We start from the raw sequence: 17,055 nt of genomic DNA, 5'->3' as shown, positions 1-17,055 counted from the left end.
AAAATAACAGAACTAGTGTAGAATGCATTTTAAACAAGGGATTGCTCAAAAAAACTTAATCACTCGCGACTGCACTATGGGCCATCTCCATACAAACAGGCGGCCAAATTATTTTTTTGCTTTTTAAATGTTTTTTTGATACAAATTTAGGTAATTGTATGGTATTGAAATGATATACGTCGATTTTTATGACTTTTCATGTTTTTCAATAGTTGATTGTTTATAATAAATAGTCTTTTCATACATTTGCAAGTGAAACAGAATTGCATATATATTATATTGCAAGTTTATATTATTAAATTATGGATAAGCTCCCACCCCACTTTAAGGACACAACCCCTCCCTCCTCTTTCTTTCACCCCCCCCCCCCTCTCCTCCTCCCCACCAACAAATTTTTGTTAAACGTAATAAATTCATTTTAAGTCAAATATTTATTATTTCCTGTTGTGTGTTTCTTTTTGTGAGTCCATGCCGTATAACTTGAGACCCCCCCCCCCCCCTCCCACCCTTATGGGCATAAATTGCGAATATTTTAATTATTAAATCAAATAACAGAAAAAATTATTTTATCCACAATATTAATTATGAAGTAAAACGATAAAATACAAACCATATTCTTAAAATTCATTTGATTATAGAGTTTGTGACAGCTTCAGGATATGTTAAAGGTACTTTTTATGATGTTTTGTACTTACCAACATAGAACTTAAATGTGGATCAGTTTCATGGATTGATCGCAGAAATTCATCATGCTAAGTCAACATTTTGCTGAATACTTTTTTCGGTATCAAACTGAGATTCTCCAGTTTCGCTTGAGAAACTTCGGTACGAATACCTTATTTTGACTAAGGTACTCAATTTTAAATGTAGGCAACAGAAAATTCCAATAAAGTCATTTCGAACTTCTTGAAACCAGGTATTGATTTTTGAAGCGACGATGCCCACGAAGTAGGTAGCAAAGCAAGTGAAATAAACGGGCGCATATGGGTCATTCCATCTCAACTGTGCACGAAAAAGTGCAAATTTGAAAATTACCCTCTCCGATCCTGCTCAAATTTGGCTGAGCTATTGATACTATCAAAACATGCAAGAATCCCGAATTTCATCCAAATCGGACCACCCCCTTCATTTTTGTACCTCCCCAAAAAATTGACTTTTTGGCGATTTTTGGCCAAACCTCCTAGTTTCAAACGGCGATAGCTCAGGAACCACAAATCTCAGAAGGTCGTTCTTGGACTCAATTTTGAAGAAAATCGGACGTAGAATCCATTTCCGTGATCATAATGTTGATTAATTTATTTTTTCTACCTGTATTGCGCAATTGAAAACATTAAACGGCCGTATCTCAAAACTCCCCAACTTATTTTTATTTGACCTCACCATCGTGTTCTCCGGCCAATTTTACATCACCTATCGACAGAAATGAATATGTTTCGTTCCAGAGATATCGAATTTTAAAGTTTTGTGTTTTCGAGATTACCTGCATCAGCTTCATTCGCCGCATCTGCTAGAAGCACACAGGCGGGCTGATCAATAACTGCTACCTGGCCATTTATTGAAATAATATTTCATCATAAATAATCTTCATCAAATTGAGCAAAAATTAACTGTATAATACTGTAGGAAACTGAAGTTTAATCGCAAATGTTTATCTGCTCAAAAAAATTAATGAAGTGGAGCAAAATAGTGCCATTCAGCAAAAACCCCAAAACCTGCTTTATTATTATTATTATTATAGTTTATTATTGACACTTTACCATAATTCTGATTTATGGTTTAGATTGATCATATTAAATCAATTTTTATATAGTGAGCCAGCTCCATTTCATTAAAATATGATTTTGGTCAAGGTACATTTAATTAAAAAAATCCTTATACGTGAGGACAGCAGCCGTATTGTGTTCCAAGAATCCAAGAATGATAGATGAAAAAAAACACTGTTGTTCGGACGGTGTCGAAATCATCGCAACTAAATTTGGAGAATTAGCCGCTTTGCAGCAGAACAAACTTTGTGATTTTCTTACATTTTTCAGTTTTATACATTCCAGAAATCCTTTTCCTACTCTTTGTGATCGTCCTTCACTAGAGTACAACGTATCAACACATTTTATTCATTTTAATTCATATTTTTACTCAATAATGTATCGTGCACTTATTTTTCAGTGTTACTAACAAGATTAATTCTCGGGTGAGTTTTTAAAAAGCCGTAAGAGCCATTGTGACCTCTGACACTAATTTTCGTTTTTCTAGAAAATGAAACAAAATTTCATTTATTTTAAGTTTGGGGCACTTGAAGGACGTGTAGATGAACAATCTCGAGCATTTTGATATTGGTTTTTCGTAAGTAGGTCGAATACCGATGCAAAAAGGACTTTGTTTAACAATGGCTCTTACGGCTTTTTGAAAACTAATCCGAGAATTGCATTTTCCTCTCGCTCCGTCGGAATCCAATTCTGCCCTTTACTGTGTGTCGTCATTGCTCTGTCCAGTGGGTTAACACAGAAATTCACTTCACTAATTTTTTTGAGCAGATAAACATTTGTGATTAAACTTCAGTTTCCTACAGTATTATACAGTTAATTTTTGCTCAATTTGATGAAGATTATTTATGATGAAATATTATTTCAATAAATGGCCAGGTAGCAGTTATTGATCAGCCCGCCTGTGTGCTTCTAGCAGATGCGGCGAATGAAGCTGATGCAGGTAATCTCGAAAACACAAAACTTTAAAATTCGATATCTCTGGAACGAAACATATTCATTTCTGTCGATAGGTGATTCTTATGTAAAATTGGCCGGGGAACACGATGGTGAGGTCAAATAAAAAAAATAAGTTGGGGTGTTTTGAGATACGGCCGTTTAATGTTTTCAATTGCGCAATACAGGTAGAAAAAATAAATAAATCAACATTTTGATCACGGAAATGGATTCTACGTCCAATTTCCTTCAAAATTGAGTCTAAGATCGACCTTCTGAGATTTGTGGTTCCTGAGTTATCGTCGTTTGAAACTAGGAGGTTTGGTCAAAAATCGCCAAAAAGTCATTTTTTTGGGGAGGTACAAAAATGGAGGGGGTGGTCCGATTTGGATGAAATTCGGGATTCTTGCATGTTTTGATAGTATCAACAGCTCTGCCAAATTTGAGCAGGATCGGAGAGGGTAATTTTCAAATGCTGTTCCGCTTCAGATGGAATGACCCATATGTAGATTGCAGCAAATTTTGATAAAACGTAAATGTTCAAAATGGCATATCTCCGAAAACGCAAAAAATCGCAGGCTGGAAATTTCAGCAATGTTAGATTATAATCCAATCTTTCAAGTGATCTTAGTTTCATGTTTAGCATCGGTTAGCAAAAAAAGTACTCGATTAACAAACACAAAAAAATATGATTTGTCAAAAAAATGCTCCAATTATTCGATGAAAACTTCAGTTTTTGGTTTGGAAACATCATTTTATCTATTAATAGTTTCAAAGCTTATCTCATTACCTTTCCAACAATGTATATATGTCCTAATAAAACATTTAAAATGGCTGAGCTATGTTAAAATTAAACAATCAGCCTTTTTTACGAAAAACGCTTGTTTTTTACTCCATTTTTTGACTTTCAGCTTGCGTATCTCCGTAATGAACAAACTTAGAGCTTTGAAAATTTGGATTTTTCTTAGTTAGAATGTTTACTTTCGAGAAAAAAATACCAAAAAATATTTGGAGAAGGTCACTTTTTTGAAACTTGGCCACCCAATGTACCATAGTGGACTATACACTCTCTCTTTGCTATTTCTATCATTCCAATCGGGTAATACAGGGAATGGTTCAGAGAGACCGATTTTGTTAAGTAGCTCAAAACTGACTGAAAATAGTTTGCGATCGGCTTTGCTTTGATTATTTAACAAATTGCTTAAAATCAATACTATCAATAATATTTTGCAATTTTGTTGTTTACAAAACATCAAAGACACATTTGGCAGCAATTTCCACCACGCCAAATTCTAATTGATAGCCAACTGTTGCATTGCAGGCCAAGTGAGCGCCACGCTAGTATTTTTTAGGTTCTCTTCTCTCTGAGCACATTCGTGTGCGACTCGGGTTGGAGGATGCAGCAAGAAAAAAAAATCACGAAGTGCCGCTGGCAGCCAGCGTGTCGTGTTCGCTCGCGAATGGTTGTACGCTCCAGTCGGCAAAGATTCGTTCCGTGATGAGTGAGTGATTTCTGATCTTTGAACTGAAAATCAGTACCCTTGTTTTAAAACCCTTGTTATTTAATTTCAGATCAGAAAATTCCTTCTAAAGATACAGAATTTCATACATTTACGAAATAGTATGGAGATGAGTACTATGAGTTCAATTCCCAAAATATGTATTTTTTATTTCGATTTTTTTTATATGGTTATGTTTTGGGACTAAAAATATTTTTTTTGATCCACAGTGCTTGTTGGTACAACATCTGGTTCCGGAGACAGGGATGTTTGAAAAGTTGTGTTTTTCATTTGAAATTGTTGGAAAAAACTGACAGAATATTTTCCAAAAACGAATAAAATTTGCAATTTAAAGATACTTTACATTTTTATGAAATGTACCGTTCTCAAGTTAAAGCCGTTTTTGGGTATATATTTTCGTTTTTTTTTTCGTTTTTTATTGCAATTTAATATATTTTTTAAACAAAAGCACCTCCGAGTGTGTTTGAAAAGCTGAGAAAATTTTCTATAATTTATCTCTCTGAGACTTTGAAAATTGGACAATTAGTTTCTATCTTACAGTCTTACAAAGAATTCGAATCGATGAAAATGATTACCTTCTAAGTGTCATCAATTAGCCTGTAACTTTCAACTGTCAATATCTCAGTTACTGTTGGTTCGATTTCATTGTTGAAAAAATAAACTTTTTGTGAAATTTTCGGATGTTTTCAATAATAATAATTTAAAAAATCTAAACTCAAGCATAACATAAGCTTTTCCGCATTTCGCATCACATTTTAGACCAAATTTTAAAATTCTGCTTTCGAGATATCGTTAATTGAAAATTATAGGCTAATTTGACACATAGATGAACTCATTTTCATCCATTCGAATTCTTTGTGAGTCTCTGAGAGAATATTGTAGGAGCTTTCTAAGCTTATCAAAAATATTTTTCGGATCGGATTATCGGATGGTTTTCCTTTATAAAATATTTACCTAAAACGGAAAATGTTAAAATAAATGGATGGTTTTTTAAGAATGTTACTAATTTTTCTGAATAGTCCTTATTATAGTCTACAACTTTGCCGAAATCACCAAATCGGTTAGAAGTCCCACCCCCAAAATACAGATATTCACACGTTTCATATATTTAGGTCCCCATTTTGTATGACTAGCCCGAACATTTATATGGAGCCTTGTTTGGCAAATCTAATGTTGCAATTTTTTTTGACACATGGAATGTAAGACCAAAGTTTCATCTAACACAAAAAAAAAACACAAATTTAAAATCGCGGGGTAATTTGTAAATATTCTTCTATCAAACGTAAAAAAATTAGACTTGCGTTGAGGTCGTTGTAAATATGTTGTTATTTTTGGAAACCTCTTTTGTACCGCCATTTGTAAACACAGTAGTTTTTCAACCAAATCTCGTTCAATTTAGGAAAAATGCTCTTCAAAAATGATTTAGATTGTTCATCTGCATTTCCTTTAAATTTACGAAAAAACAATGAAAATTCACTTTGTTTTAGAGAAAAAATTAAATAAGTGTCGGAGATCGTAATGGCGGTTACGGCCTATTGCAAATGTTATCATCATTTACAACATTCGACAATTATGCGTTTGTGGGTAGTTTGCGGTCTTAATCTTGAAAAATAATAAGTTGTAAAAAAGAACAAATCTAGACTTGTTTTTATTAGGTCCTATCAACTATTGTAGACATTGAGTGTAGGAAAGATACACTAAATGTTTACATTTGTTTTTAGGACCTAATCAAAAAAGTCAAGAAATACAGTCGACTCTCTGTCGATCTTCTCGATATCAATAATTCTCCATCTATCGATGAATTCTTCAGTCCCTTCAATCTGCATACCTCAATTATCTTCATTCTTCGATATTTTCCCTTGCTTGAAGGATCTCTTCCTCGACGGTCCCTTGGATTCTGTTTGCTTTAAAAATATCTTCCGGTTGTCAATAATTTCACTTTCTCATGGCTTGCATAGACATTTTTCTTGGCGAAACGAAGCTTTGAAGGGTGTTTGACATAAGTTTGTTTTTGTTTGATGGACGTTGCCATGATTCTCTCCCATAGCTGTGTACACTCAAACCCCGATGGTTTTACACCAACTGTTGTCAAACGAACGGGGTCACTGATTAGTTTGACACCCCATTTACATGGAGTTCACGCACACTATCAAACGTTTGTTTTGATAGTGTGCGTAAGCGCCGTGTAAAAAGTGACAGTTCATCACTTTTTAGTTTGACTTTGACCAACCAACGGGTTACAAACTAAAAAAGTGTCAAACGAAAAAGTGACCAACCACCGGGAGTTGAGTGTATCAAGAAAAAAATATTTTCAATCGAGTCTTCATTTTGAATCGTTCTGTAAACTGATGATTCTCTTCCTCGACGGTCCCTTGGATATTGACAACCAGAGAGTCGACTGTATTACAAAAAAACGATTTCCTAACAAAACCAACACATGCAGCATAACTGAAATTTCCGCAACGTAATTTCTGGAAGTCATTTCTTGGTGATGACGACCTGCTGTGGTTGCTAAGACCAGGTACAATTATCCCAATGCAATTGTCGCACATAACCAGGTAATTATGCGCCTTGCATTGTCCTAATCCAGGGATTGTTGCAATTCTGAAGCATATATACAAACCACTACAAAGACAGACAGCCAGGAAATACCTTTGCCTGAGCCATATGGGCAGAATCAAGAAGGTTTTTGGTCGGCTGAGTTTGTTTTCGTTCATCACCCAACGGTAATTGATATATTTTTGTTTAGTTAGCTGCGAACCGTTAAGTGATATTGTGTGGTTTTTAAAGTGATTTTTGATGGTGAAATGGATCCGGAATCGAATTGCGACTGTTGTGATCAAGTTTTAAATGGGTATAACACAATATTCAATTAGTGCAATCATTCGTCGCGAGCGATAAACGATTTCGGAATTACCTGTCCTTGGCCAACCGTTCTCGCCGCCAGGAGCATGACCCGATTGTGTCCCATTGGGTGACCAGCGGGAGGGAAAAGCAAAATTTCTAAAAATAACTAAAATTCTTCGGTCATTCCGTGGGACACATCGGTAAATGCCACTGGGCAGCAATCCGACACCATCGACCGGTTTTTTTTTTTTTGCTTGCAATTGCTATCTGTCCATCCGAGACCTATCATGGGGATGGACGCCATCGGATCCGATCCATTCCATCGATAAATTACGTGATGCTGCGCCGGTTTACACTGAGGAAAAAATATCAGATTTTCAGTTTTTTTTAAGTTAACCTGCAATATTTCCTACACATCCTGAATATTAAATAAACGTTTTTTAGAAGGTGTAGCCAAATTAAAAGCTATTTTTCAACTGTGATTCGTTGAAAGATCGAAATGAAATCGAAATGTTCCCGCTGTGGCGTGCATCAGCGGCGCTCACTTTTGTGACCTAGAAAATCACTTTCCTGCGGTGGTGGTGCGTCTCTACACGTGCCGCGTCATGTGTCACACACTCGGCACTGATTGACAACTTTTCCCGCGCGTGGTGCGCCAACCGACATCCGTCACTCGGTCGGATCTGACCACGGAACAGGTCAACAGCAATTGTAACCGGGTGACTTTTGGCATTGATTTCTGTTTTGGAATGAGATTTGGACAAATCTTTTCATAGAATACCATGATATAATACGATACGAATACAAACCGTACGAATTTCGCTGAAAGATTTTTTTTATTGAGGTTTAATTTCTCGTTCCGTTAAAAAAATCCCGGATTATCCCATCGAATAACATTTCCCAAATCCCGGAAGTCCCATTTTTTTTAATCTAATTTTTCTTTGCTTCATTGGAATCAACGTGTTCAAAAGTTATTTCAATAAGTTTTGCAATACATTTTAAATACGTTTCAAACTAAACATTTTCTTTTTTATCCTTATAATCTATTCTTGTTACTTTAAATTGATGTATAAAATTGATATTTGAGTGAGTCTTTTTTGAATCACTGCACTAGAATTCTCTCTATTGGGACCATCCATAAACCACGTGGACACTTTAGGGGGGGGGGGGGGGGTATGGCGATTGTCCACGATCCATACAAAAAAGTTTTTTTTTTTGTATGGACAATTGTCCACGAAGGGGGGGGGGGTAAGAGATTCCCAAAAAAGTGTCCACGTGGTTTATGGATGGTCCCATTCTATGCAAGAGAAAAATAATTAATTACCAATGTAATAATAATTATTACATTTAGCTGATTACTAAAAAAAAACTAAAAAAAACATAAAATATCTTAAACTTTGAGATCAAAAGTGAGATAAAACTAAATTGCTTTCATCTTAGCCATCATACCTACCCCCTTTTTTTTGTTTTTGTTTTTTTGCCTCTTTTACTAAGTTTTGTTCTGCAATTTCAAAAAAGTATCCAAGTGTGGAAAGCCCCTCAATATGCTTCAATTAGCAGTTGCCTATTACCTATCAATTAACCAGACAAAAAAAAATCAGAAAAAAGTGTTTCAAAATAGCGAGATAAAAACATAAACAAGTGCAAATACTCTGAAGCACTCGAGGAAATAATAAATCCAGGATTATTCACTGAAAATGCTAAAAGCAACTAATGCATTTTTTAAAATAAAGAGCGTCAAATAAGTTTATAAGAAACAATGTGAACACTTTCAAGATTTCTTCCAAACAATCTTACTGTCTGTAAAGAGCAGCTTTTTTGAACAGTATTTCAACAGACTACCAATCTAAATTGCAAATGCTTAAAACATTCCCAAAAGTGCTCCAATTTCAACCCCTTGCGAAAAAACGAAAACCAACGGCGAACTCACTCACGTTCATCGACACGAGTGCATAAATCCTCTATCATAGCGGAAATCAACTTCATTTCGCTTCTTTTCATTCGCGTAAACGATCCGTACAAACCACACCACACTGTGACGACTCGAAAAGCACTAACTGACCATTTTTCACGCGCTCAGAGTTCATTTCCCTTCGATTGCTGGCCAGAGCGTGCCCAAAAGCATTGAACTGAATATAAATTTCAATCCTGGCAAATCGTCGCCCCAAAAAAGCAAACTTCCGGCCTCGCTCTCTAACGTTGTTCTCTTTTTACCCCTTTTTCAGATTGCCAACGGAAAATGCAGTGAGTCCTTCTCGTCGCATCGAGACAATGAAAAAGCGAGCTAAATTAACAATGTCCTGCTCCCTGTCGCTGGTCGCACTGCTGTGCTGCTGTTCCTGCCTGCTGGCACCACTGGCCGCCGGGCTGCCAATCACCTCGAAACCACTCGACAACAATCCGGACCATCTGACGTGGGAAGCGGCATGGCTTTCCGGGGATTCCCGGCCTGGGATAGGGGGGAAAGCGAAAAAAATCACGCCCAAATCGATCTTCATTGCGCCCCAGCTGAACGGGTTCAACGGGTCGTTGTGTCCACCGGACATGAAGGTCGACTACAACGGGAAGTGCATCCAGGTGCAGTCCAACATTAATCCGGCGGACATCGTGCTGACCAAGCTGCAGAGTCTGCTTGGAGATGGCGGTGGTGCATCGAACGCCGGTGGAAGCGAAGACTACGACTACGAGTACGACACGTCCGGGCCGTTCCAGGTCAACCTGCCGCTCAGTATAGATCTGCCGGTGGAGGAACCGCCGAAGCGAGCGGAATCGTTCTACGATACCATGCTGGTGGACGTGCCGTCATCTTTGACGACGACAACGGGTCAAGACCTGAAGCAGGTGTCAACGCAGCAGACCCAGACATTTCTTGCCGAAACCAGCAAGCGTCCTATGGATCAAACTGTTGCCGAAAGTCAGACCGATATTTCCTTTCTCGCGTTCGAGAGTCTCCCCAACGGAACCCTTTCGACGCAGCTCGAGCTGGACGGTGGAAGCAACGGGACGATTGTTCAGCAGATTGTTCTCTCTTCCACTGCAGCTGCTCCAACAACTGTTACCACGATGGATGCAACAAGCGTTGATGGTAGTACGACGAGCGGTACGAGTACTGTGGCGATTGGCAACACTGATTTTGTCTCTACCACAGTGAGCCCGGTGACGACTGAGGAATTCAGCAGCACCGCGACAACGGAGTCCGTCACAGCTTCAGACAAGATGACCAGCGAGAGTCTGTTCGCTACGACTACCGGGACTTCCGACCAGGACATGGAAGGTTTGAAGGCGGAACTGGCTGCCGAAGCACTGCTACTCGATACGAACCAGTCTTCTACGACAGAACTTCCCTCTACCGACATGTCCGGGTTCGAAACGGAACCGGACACGCTGAGCACGGTGTCTACAACGGTGGAACTGGGCAGTACGAGTACGGATCCTACCGAGAGCACCACTCCGCTTGACACAACCACCATGAAGGTGTTAATCCACACAATCCCGTCGATCCCAACAACTTCAAGACGCGCGCCCTCGCCCAAACCCGTACAGATCGTCACTCCAGTGCGCACAAAGTGGTACAGCCCACCTGGAGCTACGCCACCGCCCTTCATCGTGGCCAGCTACACTCAGCAGGAGCGCACGACGCGAGCCACCCCGGAAACAACGTCCGAAACGCCCCTGCCGCTGCTAGTCATGAACGATACCGAAGCTGACAAGAAGAATCGCGACGCGATCCACCGGCAGGAGCAGAAGGACAAGCTCCGAGAAACCATGGACACCAACAACCGCTTTGTGTACCACCACTTGGCGGCGCCACCGTCGACTGCCCCCTCAACAACCGTCGCCGATCACAACTACGTTGACCAGCTGAAGAAGATCAACGAGATCATCGCCGAAAACAAGCAGCGCCACCAACAGCAGAACTCCCGGATTCGCTTCCCGTCGCAGCACGACGATCATGTTCCAGCTGCCAGCAACAGCGCCAGCATGGTCCGCTTCCCGGGTTCCGTCTCCAACCGGGTCACCTCTAACCGGCTTCCAGACATCTTCCCAAAGAAATCCCCCGACAGTACAACCCAGCGGCCTCCGTTCTGGTGGCTCCCGTCAGGCTGGGAGGTCGACCAGACCGGCCAGAAGCCAATGCTTCTCCGGTTCTGGTCCCGGATGCCACTGGTGCGGGATCAATCACTGACCAGCAGTACCAGCAGCAATCCCGAAAGCAATGGCAGTGCCACCCGATGGAGACCCTCGGCGCCACAGCCACTGCCCGGAAGCACTTCGCCAGCGTCGGCGGTAGCACCCCGGGGCAACTCCAAGAGCCCCAGCGAGAGCTTCTACAAAGAAGTCTCTTCGCAGGACGTCTACAAAGTGCTGAACATGCGACAGCTAAAGCACAAAAGATAAAGTGTCCCGCCCCCTCCCTTCTTTGGTAGTGTTCTAATCCCCCCCCCCCCCCCCTAATCAGCTTTAAGTATTATTTAAACATTGGAACGCGCAATTGTGTATAGACAAAGTATAGAATTAGTGGTACAACGATCTAGCTGTTAAGAAGACCCCCACCTGCACTACTTTAGCGAACAAACCAGAAGGAAAACACGTGCACGCATTAGATTTTACGCCGTGGCGGCGGCACTTGGGTGAGAACTGTCACTTTTCTAACCTCGAAAACGGCGTAAAATCTAGTTGGCGGGGAAATGTGAGGAGTACTTAGCGCGCACAACCCTTTAAAAAAAGTATTTTAATTTGTTGGATTCACTTCATGACAATTTGCTTAGTAACTGTGATATTTTAACCACTTTAACAATCTGCTTCTTCTTTCTCTACAACGCACAACAGGAAGAAGTATTTTTAGTCTTTTTAAAAATACTTTCTTTTCCTAACCTTGATCTTCGCTGTCTCGATTTAGTTTTATCACTTGACTGATAAAATGGTCAAATCAACCCTCTTATTAGATCCTTTTCCCGGCCTCACGTTTCAGCAAGTCACCGTGCCAATATAAAGTGTTTTTAAAGTGTAACCCCCAAATTGTAATTAGTGTGCGTCACCCAAATTGTACATATACTCAAGTTTACGTGTGTGTTGTTATGTAACTTGCTAATGCAAAAATGGAAAAAAAAAGTTTTAATATCTGAACCACGGATGTAAATCGTCACTGGGAAGAGATTAATAAGTTTTACAACAAAAAAAACTCTGTGCATGTGTCTATAATGGAAAAGCAAATCAAAAAGCTATGTATTATGGTTAAGCGAAACACTACATGTATGTATGTGCCAAAAAGTAATAAATTACAGAACAATTTTGTATTTTTGCCGGGGTGCAAGTAGCAAACGGAAACATCACAAATCTGTGCAACTGATGCATGTTTTTATTATATAAAAATAGTGCGAGAAACAAAAACTATTCAAAACTCAGCCTCTCTAACCGAGCAACAGTCTTCTCAAAACGAACGATCATTGAAAACGATATTTGTAAATATAGTAGCTAAGAATCGAAACCAAACCCTTCACTGGAATGTGGGTTCCCCTGAACGTTGGTATTCGTTGGGCTATAAGTGTTAAGTGTGTACATTGTTAATCACTCAAAAAAAAACTATTTAATTTAAACAAATTAGCCACGTAACAAGATAAACCGTAAACCTTGAGCACAGGAAAACTCGAAAATAGCAGCACAAAAAATGCCGAAACAAAAAATCGTAACAAATCAAACAACATATTTGCCAAAAGTTTTAACTATGTATTATATATTCTAATAAAAATATATTCTTGTACTAGATACAAATGTGACTAGCTGTAGCGTAGCAAAACAAGCACAAAATGTTTGCGAGAAATTGGAAGCATACAGCAGCAGCATCAGCAGCAAGCACACTTATGTCGAACAGTCTCCCAGCAAGAGCAACAAAATATACTTACACAGTCGATAGCGGCTCATTTCTACGTTGATCGAAAATCATTTGATGAATAATTGATGGCTTTCTTTTTTGTCAAACGCTGATGACTTCCCTGGTAAAATATAGTTTAAACATTTTCAATCAAGAGGTAAGTACGAAAAGATCTAACATAACCCAATTGCTCGAATTCCTCATCTTCCTTTTTAGTCACGTGTAAAAATCCTAGGCATCTATTCATCAGACAACTCTTTCTATCTCTTTCTCTCTCTATCTCTTCCTTTCTCTATCTCTTTGTCTCTATATCTCTTTCTCCCTCTATCTCTTTCTTTCTCTATCTCTATCTCTCTCTATATCTTTCGCTCTCTATCTGTTTCTCTCTCTATCTCTTTCTATCTATCTCTCTACCTCTATCTCTTTCTCTCTCTCTCTTTCTAAAAAAGTAGCTTCTTTATACAACTAAGCCCAGAAATATTTTTCCTTTTTTCTTTTATGATATTTGTTCTCATCACTCACACAACACTTTCCTCAATAGAACATCGGCCCTCAAACATTGTTTTTGTTTTTTAGTCGACACTTACGTTCAAAAGAAAGATCATTATTTCACGTACATCCGTTTATAGTTTTGCTCACAATTCGTCAAAAAACAGTCGTGACAATAAAGCCTTATTCACAAACCCGTCTCAATTATCAACAATGCTGCCTTAGCCTTTCAACCACAGTGAGTCAGTCTGGATCACCACTTTCGTGCCTCAACGCAGTACAACAGTCCTCAATCGCGCCTTCCAGGCTATTTCCCACCGTGACAGGCCAACCGAGCCTCCCGTCCACAACGACGATCATTTTTACTTGGAACAATCGCGGCCTTCCAGGCTATTTACCACGGCGGGCCAATCTGACCCACCGTGCCCAACGCGACAAAATGTTCCTTCAATCGCGGCCTTCCAGGCTATTTCCCACGGCAGGCCCATCTGACCTCCGTGCCCAACGCGACTATTTTTTCTTTGGAACAATCGCGGCCTTCCAGGCTATTTACCACGGCGGGCCAATCTGACCCACCGTGCCCAACGCGACAAAATGTTCCTTCAATCGCGGCCTTCCAGGCTATTTCCCACGGCAGGCCCATCTGACCTCCGTGCCCAACGCGACTATTTTTTCTTTGGAACAATCGCGGCCTTCCAGGCTATTTACCACGGCGGGCCAATCTGACCCACCGTGCCCAACGCGACAAAATGTTCCCCCAATCGCGGCCTTCCAGGCTATTTCCCACGGCAGGCCCATCTGACCTCCGTGCCCAACGCGACTATTTTTTCTTTGGAACAATCGCGGCCTTCCAGGCTATTTACCACGGCGGGCCAATCTGACCCACCGTGCCCAACGCGACAAAATGTTCCTCCAATCGCGGCCTTCCAGGCTATTTCCCACGGCAGGCCCATCTGACCTCCGTGCCCAACGCGACTCTTTTTTCTTTGGAACAATCGCGGCCTTCCAGGCTATTTACCACGGCGGGCCAATCTGACCCACCGTGCCCAACGCGACAAAATGTTCCTCCAATCGCGGCCTTCCAGGCTATTTCCCACGGCAGGCCCATCTGACCTCCGTGCCCAACGCGACTATTTTTTCTTTGGAACAATCGCGGCCTTCCAGGCTATTTACCACGGCGGGCCAATCTGACCCACCGTGCCCAACGCGACAAAATGTTCCTCCAATCGCGGCCTTCCAGGCTATTTCCCACGGCAGGCCCATCTGACCTCCGTGCCCAACGCGACTCTTTTTTCTTTGGAACAATCGCGGCCTTCCAGGCTATTTACCACGGCGGGCCAATCTGACCCACCGTGCCCAACGCGACAAAATGTTCCTTCAATCGCGGCCTTCCAGGCTATTTCCCACGGCAGGCCCATCTGACCTCCGTGCCCAACGCGATTTTTATGTTTGAAAATGATTTGACGTTCTGTCAAATTCAATTCCGACAAAAGAACAAACTTGCTCCAAATATTGAGCAAACAACTGCACACTACCACAAATCTTCTTGCCACAGATTCTTTTTAACATGCCACACTCTACTTACGTTGAAAACAAACTCGGCCGTAACCTTTATTCGACGAAGTAATTCTATCCTTACTGTGACTTTCCTTGGCAGACGATTTCCCCGCAGATTCTTGTAAATTGCAAAGAAAATTGCAACTCCGTCACGGTCGCCAATGTGTGGAATCAGATTCCGTCTAGGAAATCGTCTGCCTAGGATGGCCAGTGCGGACTTGCATCCGAACCGGCCGAGCGTCACACGAGGAAAGAGGCTGACAGCTGGACCTGCTTTGCCAGCTGTCACTGACCCGTGTGTGTGGCTGCGTCCATGCGTTGTCAGCGCATGGCTGCGTCAAGCCCTGCGTACGAGGGGCCTATTGGACTAGATTCAATGGAGTGCGTTCACTAACACCGCAACAGGGTTTATCACTCCACACAGATAGCGGCTCATTTCTACGTTGATCGAAAATCATTTGATGAATAATTGATGGCTTTCTTTTTTTTTCAAACACTGATGACATCCCTGGTAAAATATAGTTTAAATATTTTCAACCAAGAGGTAAGTACGAAAAGATCTAACATAACCCAATTGCTCGAATTCCTCATCTTCCATTATTTAGTCACGTGTAAAAATCCTAGCATTATTCAATGAAACGTTATGTAATATTACACCCAGAAATTTGTAGCCCATCAGTATGGGAAAACTACTTGGACGAAAAATCAGGTTAATATTCAATAAACAATCCATGAGTCTGATAGCCAAGCGATCTAAGGCACCAGTCCTCTCTATTGGTGCTCGGTTTGAATTTCGCCGGTAGTTGAATTTCGTGGGTCATTTCACCTCAACTGTACACAAAAAGATGCTGGTCATGCAGTCCGAAGTCGGCCACCTTCCCAAGGTTGTTACGTAATAAAATATTTTATTATATTTATTTATTTACATCCTGATAATTGCAAACAATGAAAATAAGTTGTATTGTTTTAAGTCGATCTACGATCGATCCAAATATTTGGATCGTCGATCGAAATAGGGCATATACTAATATGAAGAGGGGTTGCAGCGATGGAATAATCATCATCAAAAAAAAATCTTTGCATGTTCATCAAGAGAAAAAATCCGAAGGGAGCATGGCTCTCCTCTCTCGCGCACGAAAGATCGGTAAAAAGAATCTAAAAAAATCATCATCTTAATTGTTCAGCGGAACATCTTTTTCGCTACTACACTTGCAATTGTAACGTCACACGTCGAAAAACGACCTGTCACATTTTGTAGATGGGCAATGTGTGTAAACAAAGTGAAATAAATATTTTTGAGTGGTGCTGACAAGGATATTCACAAAAAATCATCAGCAGATTGATTTTCTTGGAGAATTTCGGGAGCGAATTTCTTTTGCATGATTTGCCTTCTCTACCTTACGCGGGTGAAGAAAGTTCGCACGCAGAAAAATATTTTGTAGAATCAGCCTGTACGAGGTTTGATACAACAAAATTTTTGTTGAATATAATCAACGCCGATTTTGCGTTGAAACAAACTTTGATTTTCTCAATTCCACAAAAATCTTTTGTTGTTTTGAAAAAGTTGCTTTGACGTTTAGCGTTGATTCAACAAAAATCTTGATTTTCAAATCAACAAAACATTTTGTTGATTCAAATATGCCTTATTTTTCTGCGTGCGCAAGCGAAATTGATTTTTTCGCGATTATTCCATCCCTGAGGGGTTGCCAGCAGTATTTTATGAAATAAAAAAACTCGATATAAATTTAAAAAAAAAAATTGAAGATGGGGTGCTAAAAGCATTTTATTATTTTTTCGTGTCTTAGAAAACATTGTTCCTAATATCAATATCTATCCTTTAAGAAGTGACTACCTACACGCAGAAAAAAAGGGAAAATCATAATTTTTGTTGAATCAACGCTAAACGTCAAAGCAGATTTTTAAAAACAACAAAAGACTTTGTTGGTTTCAACGCAATTTTTTTGTTGATTATATTCAACAAAAAATTTGTTGATTCAAACCTCGTACAGACTGATTTTATAAAACATTTTTCTGCGTGTATGATAACATAAACGGACTTGGGATTTAATATCGA

General features: G+C 40.1%; 1 protein-coding gene across 5 annotated transcripts in view; it reads left to right on the top strand.

The window, feature by feature from the left end:
• LOC120412535 (mucin-17-like) overlaps window positions 1-13,022 on the top strand; it is a 171,454-nt gene extending 158,432 nt beyond the window's left edge. For all 5 annotated transcript variants that reach the window (XM_052708426.1, XM_039573031.2, XM_052708428.1 and 2 more), the window contains one exon: window positions 9,289-13,022. In XM_052708426.1, coding sequence (XP_052564386.1) covers window positions 9,289-11,461 — 2,173 coding nt within the window. In that variant the 3' untranslated portion in view covers window positions 11,462-13,022. The remainder of the gene's footprint in view (window positions 1-9,288) is intronic.
• Window positions 13,023-17,055: the final 4,033 nt, after the last annotated feature.

The sequence above is a fragment of the Culex pipiens genome, chromosome 2 (genome assembly GCF_016801865.2).
Source record: "Culex pipiens pallens isolate TS chromosome 2, TS_CPP_V2, whole genome shotgun sequence".
Lineage (NCBI taxonomy): Eukaryota > Metazoa > Arthropoda > Insecta > Diptera > Culicidae > Culex > Culex pipiens.
Note: the sequence above shows the minus strand (reverse complement) of the source record. Positions and strands in the feature narration are given on the sequence as shown.